Genomic DNA, 12,678 nt, shown 5'->3' with positions numbered 1-12,678 from the left:
GCCTTGTTTGCTACATATCAAAAAAACCATGGTTTATACTTCTCGGGACAAATCAACGCTGTGGTCTATCAGACGTAAAAAGATGAGAGAAGGGAGAAAGGAAAGATGACGGAAGTACAACAGCGCACAAAATCAACACATTCAATACCTATATATATATATATATATATATGTAGCCGGGTCTTTGGAAAGACTGGACTGGACACAAAATAATTTTTAGGTGGGCTTTATTCCCGACTGAACAATGAAAAATTGTTCAGCATTAAGATGAAAGACTGAGATGTTAACTGAATTTTAAAAGAGGTCAAAAAGGGATCTAAGAGATCAAAGAAAATCATTTAACAGATTACAGACAATTACGCCACAATAGACAACAGCAGTGGCTTGCTTAATAGGAAAACAGAAATAAAAATACATTATTTACAAGCCACAATACTTCTTAGTGCAGAACAAATAATCATTACAACCCAATGTTTTGAGATGCAGCCACACTTACTCGATATGTTCCGGTGTGTTGGGTGTGTACAAAGCACGTGGTCAAACATAAATGATCTCCCCTCTAAAGAACAGAAACACAGTTCATATAATTTACAGTAAAAAACATATTTACATCTTATAACATTGCGAACACTTACGCTGTACAGCTGTTCACACGACTCACTAGTGGTAGATGTCAAACTTTTTTTTTTTTTTTTCCCAAGATGGCGCCCGAGTAGGCAGCCTTCGGCAAGTGCTCTTCAAGAGCCTTGCTTTTTTGTTCTTTTTTGTTCTTTTTTGCTGTTTTTGTCTTTTGTTTTGTCACATGTTGTTTGTTGTTTCATTGTGTGGACCTGATATGGACTGTTTTCAGCGCTTTTTGGCCACGACATTCGTCAAAGGAGCAGTATCTGTGCTTGGTGGTTGCGCCTTCTCGGCAGCACGCCTGTACCAGCACAGATTTTGATTGGGAGGAATGTCGGCGCCATTGACTGTCGGTGCTGGATAGACCTGGGGCGCTTGTGTTTTTTGCGCCAGTAATGGGCAGCATTTTTCACAACCCCGATTTGTTCAGTGGCTATGTCAGCGCTGTTGGACAGTTGGCGTTGGTGCGGCTGGATGGATGGCCGCTGAAGTTGAGGATGAGGAGAGAGGAGCGTTGGCGAAGAGCGCCGATGCGTATTTGGAACCGTGAGTTGCCACTTGGAATTGAAATGGATTTCCATGGGACAGGAGAAGTGAACCAATCTCTTTTTTCGTCAATGGATGCTACAGCTTCTTGTTGACTTTGAAACTTAGCTTGTAGCCGACGTGTGCACATTTTGAGCATGACGTCTCTGATCCACTGGTTAAAGGACACTTTGATTCTCTCCTCTTTCATCTCAAACCGCTTCAAACAACAAAGCGTGTGACGGAAAAGTGGTTAGGACTGCACGACTGTCCGTGTTTTATGTTATGTGTTGTGTTTATTATTTTACTTTATGTTAACTGTTTTGTAAAGCGCTTTGTTACAGCTGCCGCTGTTGTGAAAGCGCTATATAAATCAGCATGTATTGTATTGTATTGTATTGTATTGTATTGTAAACTCCAACCCAAACCACTCCAGATATTGTGCTCTACAAATACCATTCAACTAATTAATCATCTGTCCAAAATTAACACCTAACATGCGGGCACAGTTCAGCGACTACCCTCCTTTACGTGCATGTCACCCTTTCTGGTCTGATTCTCACACGCTGCATATGTTCCCGCGTGTTTTGATTTAGTGTGGCTCTTAAAGTGACAGTGCTACATTTGTTAAACAAGGAAGCCTTCACTACAAGCATCTAAGTAAGGTTCACCTGGTTACATTCTCCCCTGCTACAAGTCAACGTCCTCGGTGACTTATCACTCGATTAACTCTCTGGAGAAGGTCGAAGTGTAGCGAACCACCCCTGCTAAAATCTGAGAGAATACATCCGGACTTAATGAAATGGCGTTGCATGCTGACACGGGGAGATTGAACGGATTCTTGTGTTTCCCTGCAGTTTTCCTCTGACTCTTGCGTAGGGCAGAACTGGGCACACCTCCACTAACAGTCACTTTTCTTTCTCCCCTCGGTGCAGGCCCAGGTCTTGGGCTCTCCTCGGCCATGCTAACATCTGACGTGGCCTCAAGGTTTTGACGCGAGTCCGTTTCCAAATTTTCCTCCTCCTCAGAACCAGTGTCAGAAACATTATCATTATCATCTGGCACTTGGGAAACTTCCTCTTTCGCAAATGATTCATTGAATTCTTCAACCAATACGAACTCGATATCATCCGCCTCGTCTCTTGATGGTGAGCCTGAATAGGTTGTTTTTCAGGCGCTTGGCGAAGACTTCTCTGTTCTGGCGCTGGTCCCACACATGGACGGAGGTTGGACCTATGCACCCTCTTTGTCAGTCCTCCATCCAGGGTCTCTACTGTGTAGGTGGTTCCTTGTACATCCACAACCTTGTACATTGTCAAGGCCCATGCATCCTGTATCTTATTTCTTCAGAGAGGCCTGAAACATAGGTACACGAGTTCACCCACATCAACAGGTGGACAGTAGACTTTCTCCTGTTGCTGGGCCATTCTCTCAGCCGCTTTGCTCTCAGTCATCTCTCTTGCGGGCATGTGCATCTCTGAGTCGTTCCTGGTGTATGGCAAGCCAGTCGACTGTATCATCTTTGACTTGTTGCTCTTGGCCCAGTAAGGCATCCACTGGAAGATGAGGATGGACGCCAAACAACAAGTAAAGGGGTGAATGTCCCGTTGTTGAGTGTGGAGTCACATTGTATGCATAGACTAATTCGGACAGGTGTTCCGGCCAACGGCGTTTCTTTTCAGGGGGAAGCGTACGCAGAAGATCATGTAGGGTTCGGTTGAACCTTTCACTCTGTGGGTTGCCTTGGGGGTGATAGGGTGTGGTTCGGGTCTTCTTAACTCCATAGAGCTTGCACAACTCAAACACGACAGCACTTTCAAAATTCCGGCCTTGGTCTGAGTGCAGGCGTTCTGGCACACCATACTTGAGAAACCACTCTCTCAAGATGACTTTTGCAGTAGTATCTGCCTTTTGATCTCGAACAGCAATTGCCTGACTGAACTTTGTGAATACATCCGTTATCACGAGAACACTTACACGCCCATCTGTTGCACGTTCCAGTGTCGTGAAATCCACAGCAACGACCAAAAGTGGCCGAGTCGCCAAAAATTGAGTTTGGGGGGCCCGAATCTTTGGTTGTGGCATTTTGGTCAAAACACATCTCTGGCACTTCTTTATCCACTGCTCAACTTCTTCATGCATGCCTCCCCAGAAACACCTTTGCCGCAGCAGACCTAATGTTCGCTCTATACCCTGATGTCCCATCTGGTCATGGACGCTTCTGAGAACTTTATCTTTGAGACAGGCAGGTAGTAACAACTGGTAGCATTCTCCCAGGTGAACATCATTAATCACTCGGTACAAGAGTCCATCTCTCTCTCTCTGAGACGGGGCCACTGTTTTAGCAGAGCGCGCACTGGCTTTGAAAGGCCCCTTCTTTCTTGATAAGATGGTTTTCTCTGATGGTTCCAAAAGTCTCGCACCACTTTGAGAGTCGGGCCGGCAGCTTGAAATCCTTGAAGTACCTCCTTGGAATATCCCGGCAGTGTGGGGGTATTATCTTGAACAGTTTCATCATTTACTGTCTCATTGGCCTCTGACGCTTGCAGCTGTCTGATCATATGGGTCTCAACTCCTGCCAAAACCAACTCTGGTTCTAAAACCGTCCCTGTCCTCAGGGAGCTACAAATTGCTACACTACCATCAAACTCTGCATCTTCACTGGTCGGTTCTGGCTCATCATTCACCAGTCGACGAGAAAGGGCATCAGCTACAGTATTACATCTGCCAGGACGATACTTTACATCAAAATCAAATATTGCTAACTGAGCCACCCAGCGCTGTTGAGTTGCTCCTAAGTCAGCAGTCTGAAGGTGACACAGAGGGTTATTATCTGTGAGGACTGTAAACTTGGACCCGAGCAGATAACTCCTAAACTTTTCAGTCACTGCCCACTTTAGTGCTAGGAGTTCAAGCTTCATGCTGCTATAGTTCTGATCATTCTTCTCAGCACCCCTAAGTCTACGACTTGCAAAAGCTATCACCTTCTTCTGGCCCGCTTGTTTTTGATAAAGGACTGCACCCAGACCTAAATTGCTGGCATCTGTCTCGAGTATGAAAGGTGAAGTGAAGTCTGTGTAACCTAGTGTGGGTGCACTTGTGAGCCGGTTTTTTAACGCTTCAAAAGCCTGTTGACACTGAGGTGTCCAAGCGGACACCAACTGGCTAGCCCTGGCCCGACTGTTTTCTGCTGCACAGGTGCTAACAACGTCATGAAGTGGTCCGGCGATCTTAGAGAAGCCTTCCACAAATCTCCTATAATAGCTACAAAAGCCTAAGAAAGACCTGAGTTCCTTTACTGTAGTGGGAATAGGCCACTGTTTCACTGCATTTATTTTATCTGGGTCTGTTTTTATGCCTTCCGCAGACACCTGGTGGCCCAGAAACTTCACTTCTGTTTTTAGGAAGTGACATTTCTCAATCTTTACCTTAAGGCCTGTGTCCCTACATCGCCTCAGAACTGTCTCTAGTCTCACGAGATGGTCATGGAAGGTTGGTGAGAAGACCAGTAGGTCATCCAAATAGACCAGTACGATCTGAAACGCCAAGTCACTCATTGTAGTCTGCATTAGTCGCTGAAAAGTGGCGGGCGCATTACACAACCCAAAAGGCATTCTAAGGTACTCATAAAGACCAAAAGGTGTGGTAAATGCCGTTTTGTGTTTATCCTTCTCATGTACTGCCACCTGATGGTACCCACTGGCGAGACCAAGTGTGGAAAAGAACTTGGCGCCACTTAGAGCATCCAGGCTTTCATCGATACGGGGGAGCGGAAAAGCATCCCGCCTCGTTTTCGAGTTGAGCCTCCTATAATCAACGCAAAGTCTCAAACTGCCATCTGATTTTCGGACCAAGACGCATAGGAACTTGAACACCTTTCCTCAACAACTCTGATATATGTTCTTTGACTTCCTGATACTGATTAGGTGGGATGCGACGGTATGCTTGGTTTACTGGGATTTCATCAACCACGGGGATTTCATGTTCAACCCTGTCAGTAAATCCCAAGTCCTCGTCTTGTAGAGCAAAGACATCCGCATACTTTGTCAGGAGCCCCCTAAACTCTGCCTGTTGGGTCGTTGTACCACCTATGTCCAACCGGACTAGTAAGCCCTGTACGTCACAGTTTGACTTTGGAACACTTTTCCGACTAATTGTGACTTCCTCGTGGTTGGCCGAAATCTGTAGAAAATTTACTTCTAAGGTATCGCCTTCCCTACACTGACACTGACTTAGAATACCTAGCCGTGTTCTTGGAGCTAACCAGATGTCCTCTGGAGACAAGTTGACGACTCTGACTGGGAAAACATTGCTGTGGGAAGGGACTACTGTTGGTACCACCATCAACCCTCCTGGTAATTGGCTATTTCCAGGTTCAAGCAGCATGCTTACAGCATCATTGGACGACCTCTTTAGGCCCCGTGCGCAGACTGTTGCGACGGAAAAAGACGGTACTCTAACTTTGCTTGTTCCTATGACACGAGCAGCTGAAACCTTCTCTACCAACTCTGTTTCTTGCACGCGCTGAAAGGCCTTTTTCCAGGCAAAATCCCATTCACCACCTAAAGTGGTGTCGAACTGTGCCAATGCCAATTGTTGACATCGCTTGGCAATGTTCATTCCAATAATTCCCGGAAGAGATTTGCCAGCCTCCTCTGTGCTATCTTGGATAACTAGGAATCCACACTCAGGGATCCTGACTCCCATTGCCTGCACGTCCAACTCAACATAACCTAAATAGGGTAGAGGCAAGTTATTTGCTGCGGTTAGTTTAAGCTATTTAGCAGTACAGTCCATATCTTCATCTCCTCCATTAAGACAGTTTCTGAAAAAACTTTCTGTGAGGGTGCTTACATTGCTTCCAGAGTCAAGTATGCATCGCAAGGGGACTCCACCAATCTGTATGTCTACTTCAGGGCACTTGCCTACAGCCCTCTCTATAAAATGTTCTCTCGTCAACAAACTACCTGAACCTTCACTCCGACCCCTCACTGCCCGGCTCACAACAGTGGAGGATTCCCGTTTCCCTGGACTGGCAGGCAGGGCATAGTCGGACGTTGATATGAGGGTTTGTGTGCCACCGGGCATTGCCTAGCAATATGTCCAACACCTTCACATCGCAGATAAATTGGTTGGCCGTCACTCGTATATTTGGGTTGAGTCCACGGACGGCATTTGTCAATTCACTAATAGCCTTTCCCTGTTGGGCAATTATTTTAACTACTTCCTGCAAGGACACGGATAAGTCAGTTTGGACTTCAGTGGTCGTGTGTGTGTGTGTGTGTGTATATATATATATATATATATATATATATATATATATATATATAGCGGCTGGATAGCTCAGTTGGTAAGGCATTGGTTTGGCATACGGGAGACGGTGGTTCGAATCCCGCTTGGGGCAAAAATGAGCACATAACACCATCCAGTGTGGGTCCTTGGGCAAGATCCTTCACGCTAATGCCTACCTCATACAATGATGAGAGACAATAAAACGAATGACATGCTGGCTCAGACGTCGCCCGGCCAAACAAGGTCTGCGTCAGGTGCTGGGGAACCAGAGCACCTTGATGAAAAATGGGCTACTGGAACAAAGCGGAGATGGGCGAGAGGCGATAACATGGCTATGTTGGAATGCTACTACTCAAGCAACCCTAGTCAGAGGGGTTACATGCAGAGAATGTGGGCTAAATGGTTACTTCGAAACCCACAGTCACGGTTGACCGCGAAACAACTCGTAGCTCAGTGTTCCAACATCCACAAACGGCAACTGCTGTCACAACTTGAGATTGATGAGGTACAACGTAGGTTCCATGGTGAAGGGCCCCAGGCTGCCAGATCAGAGGAGGAGGTCATACAAGAGATTGGGTGGCAAGCCCCAATGAATGCAGATGATGAGATTGGGTGGCCAGCCCCAATGACTGCAATGCTGAGCGAGGCAGCAACTGACCTGAAAGTTAAGATCATGGCGAGAATGAAAGCTGGGCAACCTAGAAACCGATTACAACGGCTATGTGAAGTACCATCTGAAAGTCTCATAGAAAGTGTGAATGCAGCACTGAGGGCGATCCCTACCGTAACGATCACAGAAACCAATGAGCTGATATACGCTTCAGCATCAGTGATCCTGGAGACTCTGGGCTATAAGAGTAACCATGGAAGCCATGAGATACGTTACCCACCATGGAAAAGACGGTTGGAGGCTAAGATCAAGGCGGCCCGGAAAGATGTGAGTCAATTGACGGAGGCACAGAGAGGTGTGATGAAAAGGCCGATACCCGAGAGGTACATCCAGATGACCATACCTGAAGCACTCGAACCTGCCAAACAAAGGCTCCAAGCCTTGTCCAGTCGCCTAAAGCGGTACACGAAAGAGAATGAGGCCAGACGAATAAACAGGCTGTTCGCAACACAACCTGCGAAAGTGTATGCTCAGTGGCAGGGTCCTAACAACAGAGCTGACCCACCAAGACTGGAAACTGAAAAGGTACTGGAAAGGCCTTTGGGAGAAGGAAGTTGCACATAACAGCAGTGCACAATGGCTGGTGACCCTGAGAGAGGAGCACAGCAACCTCCCTGAACAGAACCCAGTTACCATAACGGTGGCAGACATACAGGAAAGAGTCTCAGATATGAAGAACTGGACAGCACCAGGCCCGGACATGGTCCACACCTACTGGCTAAAGAAACTCACAGCACTCCATGAGCGCCTAGCAGTACAAATGAACCAGCTGCTGAGGGATGGGACTCACCCAGAATGGCTAACCGAAGGGCGAACGATCCTGATCATGAAGGATCCCTCGAAGGGTGCATTGGTAGAGATACCAGAGGAGCCAAACATCAGCTCCTGGTTGACAGAACAGTCGCACAACACTGCAGGTCCCGACGTACCAACCCGTGCACAGCTTGGATTGATTACAAGAAAGCCTATGACTCGATGCCACATACATGGATCACTGAATGCTTGGAGTTGTATAAGGTGAACAGGACCCCTAGAGCCTTCGTTGCGAACTCGATGAGGATGTGGAAAACCACACTTGAAGCCAATGGCAAGCCACTTACCCAAGTGTCCATCAAATGTGGCATATACCAAGGTGATGCACTCTCCCCACTGCTGTTCTGCATAGGACTGAACCCCCTAAGCCAAGTAATCACCAAGACAGGCTATGGATACCGCCTCAGAAATGGAGCTACAATCAGTCACCTCCTCTACATGTATGACATAAAGCTGTATGCTAAGAGCGAAAGGGACATAGCTTCCCTGATCCACACAACCAGGATCTACAGCAGCGACATCGGGATGTCATTCGGGCTTGAGAAATGTAGTCGTATGGTGACTAAGAGAGGAAGGGTAGTCCGCACTGAAGGGGTCTCACTCCCTGAAGGAACAATAGCAGACATTGAGGACAGCTACAAGTACCTTGGTATACCACAAGCCAATGGCAACCTCGAACTGGCAACAAGGAAAGCGGCTACGGCCAAATACCTCCAGCGAGTGAGGCAAGTCCTAAGAAGCCAGCTCAATGGCAAGAATAAGACCCGGGCAATAAACAGCTATGCCCTGCCAGTGATCAGATACCCTGCAGGAATAATAAGGAGGCCAAAGGAAGAGATTCAGACCACGGACGTTAAGACCCGAAAGCTCCTAACCGTGCATGGAGGGTTCCATCCCAAATCCAGCACCCTGAGACTGTACGCAAGCCGAAAGGAAGGAGGCCGGGGACTAGTGAGTGTGAGAGCCACTGTCCAGGATGAAACATCCAAGCTCCATGAATACATCAAGGAGAAGGCTCCAACGGATGACGTACTCAGAGAATGTCTCAGACAATGGGGAACAGAAGATGAGGCGCTGGAAGAGGGACCATCATTGGAGGACAAGCCCCTACACGGGATGTACCACCGGACCATAACTGAAGTGGCTGATCTTCATTCTCTGCATGAAGATTTTATATATAATCCTGAAGATTTTATATATAATCCTCATCTCACCCCTCGGGTGGTGTCCGTCCCTCATTCAGCTCGGGTCCTCTACCAGAGGCCAGGAAGCTTGAGGGTTCTGCGCAGTATCCTTGCTGTTCCCAGCACTGCACATTTCTGGACTGAGATGTCCGATGTTGTTCCCGGGATCTGTTGCAACCACTCATCTAGTTTGGGGGTCACTGCCCCGAGTGCTCCGACCACCACAGGCACGACTGTCACCTTTACCTTCCAGGCTCTCTCCAGCTCCTCTCGGAGCCCTTGGTATTTCTCGAGTTTCTCATGTTCCTTCTTCCTGATGTTTCCATCACTTGGGACCGCTACATCCACTACAACGGCTTTCCTCTGTCCTTTATCAATGATCATGATATCTGGTTGGTTCGCCATTACCATCTTGTCAGTCTGGATCTGGAAGTCCCACAGGATCTTCGCTCTGTCATTCTCCACCACCTTCGGAGGTGTTTCCCATTTTGACCTTGGGGTTTCCAGTCCATACTCGGCACAGATGTTTCGGTAGACTATGCCAGCCACCTGGTTATGGCGTTCCATGTAGGCTTTCCCTGCCAGCATCTTACACCCTGCAGTTATGTGTTGGATCGTCTCAGGTGCCTCTTTGCACAACCTACACCTTGGGTCTTGTCTGGTGTGGTATATCTGGGCCTCGATGGCTCTGGTGCTCAAGGCCTGCTCCTGAGCAGCCAGGATGAGTGCCTCTGTGCTGTCCTGCAGGCCAGCCCTCTCTAGCCACTGATAGGACTTCTTGAGATCAGCCACTTCAGTTATGGTCCGGTGGTACATCCCGTGTAGGGGCTTGTCCTCCCATGATGGTCCCTCTTCCAGCGCCTCATCTTCTGTTCCCCATTGTCTGAGACATTCTCTGAGTACGTCATCCGTTGGAGCCTTCTCCTTGATGTATTCATGGAGCTTGGATGTTTCATCCTGGACAGTGGCTCTCACACTCACTAGTCCCCGGCCTCCATCCTTTCGGCTTGCGTACAGTCTCAGGGTGCTGGATTTGGGATGGAACCCTCCATGCATGGTTAGGAGCTTTCGGGTCTTAACATCCGTGGTCTGAATCTCTTCCTTTGGCCACCTTATTATTCCTGCAGGGTATCTGATCACTGGCAGGGCATAGCTGTTTATTGCCCGGGTCTTATTCTTGCCATTGAGCTGGCTTCTTAGGACTTGCCTCACTCGCTGGAGGTATTTGGCCGTAGCCGCTTTCCTTGTTGCCAGTTCGAGGTTGCCATTGGCTTGTGGTATACCAAGGTACTTGTAGCTGTCCTCAATGTCTGCTATTGTTCCTTCAGGGAGTGAGACCCCTTCAGTGCGGACTACCCTTCCTCTCTTAGTCACCATTCGACTACATTTCTCAAGCCCGAATGACATCCCGATGTCGCTGCTGTCGATCCTGGTTGTATGGATCAGGGAATCTATGTCCCTTTCGCTCTTAGCATACAGCTTTATGTCATCCATGTAGAGGAGGTGACTGATTGTAGCTCCATTTCTGAGGCGGTATCCATAGCCTGTCTTGGTGATTACTTGGCTTAGTGGGTTCATCCGATGCAGAACAGCAGTGGGGAGAGTGCATCACCTTGGTATATGCCACATTTGATGGACACTTGGGTAAGTGGCTTGCCATTGGCTTCAAGTGTGGTTTTCCACATCCTCATCGAGTTCGCAACGAAGGCTCTTAGGGTCCTGTTCACCTTATACAACTCCAAGCATTCAGTGATCCATGTATGTGGCATCGAGTCATAGGCTTTCTTGTAATCAATCCAAGCTGTGCACAGGTTGGTACGTCGGGACCTGCAGTCTTGTGCGACTGTTCTGTCAACCAGGAGCTGATGTTTGGCTCCTCTGGTATCTCTATCAATGCCCTTCTGTGCTTTGCTCATGTATTGATCCATGTGTCCACTTATCTTAGCCTGACATGACCTTCCATGTTGTGGAGAGACAGGTTATTGGCCGATAGTTGGATGGGGCTGCACCCTTCGAGGGATCCTTCATGATCAGGATCGTTCGACCTTCGGTTAGCCATTCTGGGTGAGTCCCATCCCTCAGCAGCTGGTTCATTTGTACTGCTAGGCGCTCATGGAGTGCTGTGAGTTTTTTTAGCCAGTAGGTGTGGACCATGTCCGTGCCTGGTGCTGTCCAGTTCTTCATATCTGAGACTCTTTCCTGCATGTCTGCCACTGTTATGGTAACTGGGTTCTGTTCAGGGAGGTTGCTCCTCTCTCAGGGTCACCAGTCATTGTGCACTGCTGTTATGTGCAACCTCCTTCTCCCATATGCCTTTCCAGTACCTTTCAGTTTCCAGTCTTGGTGGGTCAGCTCTGTTGTTAGGACCCTGCCACTGAGCGTACACTTTCGCAAGTTGTGTTGCGAACAGCCTGTTTATTCGTATGGCCTCATTCTCTTTCGTGTACCGCTTTAGGCGACTGGACAAGGCTTGGAGCCTTTGTTTGGCAGTTTCGAGTGCTTCAGGTATGGTCATCTGGATGTACCTCTCTGGGCCTCCGTCAATTGACTCACATCTTTCCGGGCCGCCTTGATCTTAGCCTCCAACCGTATTTTCCATGGTGGGTAACATATCTCATGGCTTCCATGGTTGCTCTTATAGCCCAGAGTCTCCAGGATCACTGATGCTGAAGCGTATATCAGCTCATTGGTTTCTGTGATCGTTATGGTAGGGATCGCCCTCAGTGCTGCATTCACACTTTCTATGAGACTTTCAGATGGTACTTCACATAGCCGTTGTAATCGGTTCTAGGTTGCCCAGCTTTCATTCTCGCCATGATCTTAGCTTTCAGGTCAGTTGCTGCCTCGCTCAGCATTTCATGCATTGGGCCTGGCCACCCAATCTCATCATCTGCACTCATTGGGGCTTGCCTCCCAATCTCTTGTATGACCTCCTCCTCTGATCTGGCAGCCTGGGGCCCTTCACCATGGAACCTGCGTTGTACCTCATCAATCTCAAGTTGTGACAGCAGTTGCCGTTTGTGGATGTTGGAACACTGAGCTACTAGTTGTTTCGTGGTCAACCGTGACTGTGGGTTTCGAAGTAACCATTTAGCCCACATTCTCTGCATGTAACCCCTCTGACTAGGGTTGCTTGAGTAGTAGCATTCCAACAGAGCCATGTTATCGCATCTCGCCCATCTCCGCTTTGTTCCAGTAGCCCATTTTTCATCAAGGTGCTCTGGTTCCCCAGCACCTGACGCAGACCTTGTTTGGCCGGGCGACGTCTGAGCCGGCATGTCACTCGTTTTATTGTCTCTCATCATTGTATGAGGTAGGCATTAGCGTGAAGGATCTTGCCCAAGGACCCACCCGGAGTGAACGCTGGCGAACTTTGGACGCCGCTACTCCCCGTGATTTTTTGATTTTTAAGTCCATTTTTATGTCAATTTTTTTTATCTTTTATAGCCGACATATTTTATGTCGACCTGCTTTTATGGTCACCGAGTGAACAATGATCAATCCACACTCGATCGGCCGAACTGTCATTACCTGTCATTGAGTATTGAGTTGTCGTTGAGTTGCGGCTAACGG

At 48.0% G+C, this 12,678-nt stretch overlaps 1 protein-coding gene across 2 annotated transcripts in view; it reads right to left on the bottom strand.

Moving 5' to 3' along the window:
• LOC127614447 (uncharacterized) overlaps positions 1-11,873 on the bottom strand; it is a 197,190-nt gene extending 185,317 nt beyond the window's left edge. For both annotated transcript variants that reach the window (XM_052085771.1, XM_052085772.1), the window contains exon 1: positions 8,797-11,873. In XM_052085771.1, coding sequence (XP_051941731.1) covers positions 9,175-10,683 — 1,509 coding nt within the window. In that variant the 5' untranslated portion in view covers positions 10,684-11,873 and the 3' untranslated portion in view covers positions 8,797-9,174. The remainder of the gene's footprint in view (positions 1-8,796) is intronic.
• Between the last annotated feature and the right edge of the window lie 805 nt (positions 11,874-12,678).

Source organism: Hippocampus zosterae, chromosome 14 (genome assembly GCF_025434085.1).
Source record: "Hippocampus zosterae strain Florida chromosome 14, ASM2543408v3, whole genome shotgun sequence".
In the NCBI taxonomy this organism is placed as follows: Eukaryota; Metazoa; Chordata; class Actinopteri; order Syngnathiformes; family Syngnathidae; genus Hippocampus; species Hippocampus zosterae.
The sequence above is the reverse complement of the archived record's forward strand: the minus strand, read 5'-3'. Positions and strand labels throughout refer to the sequence as shown.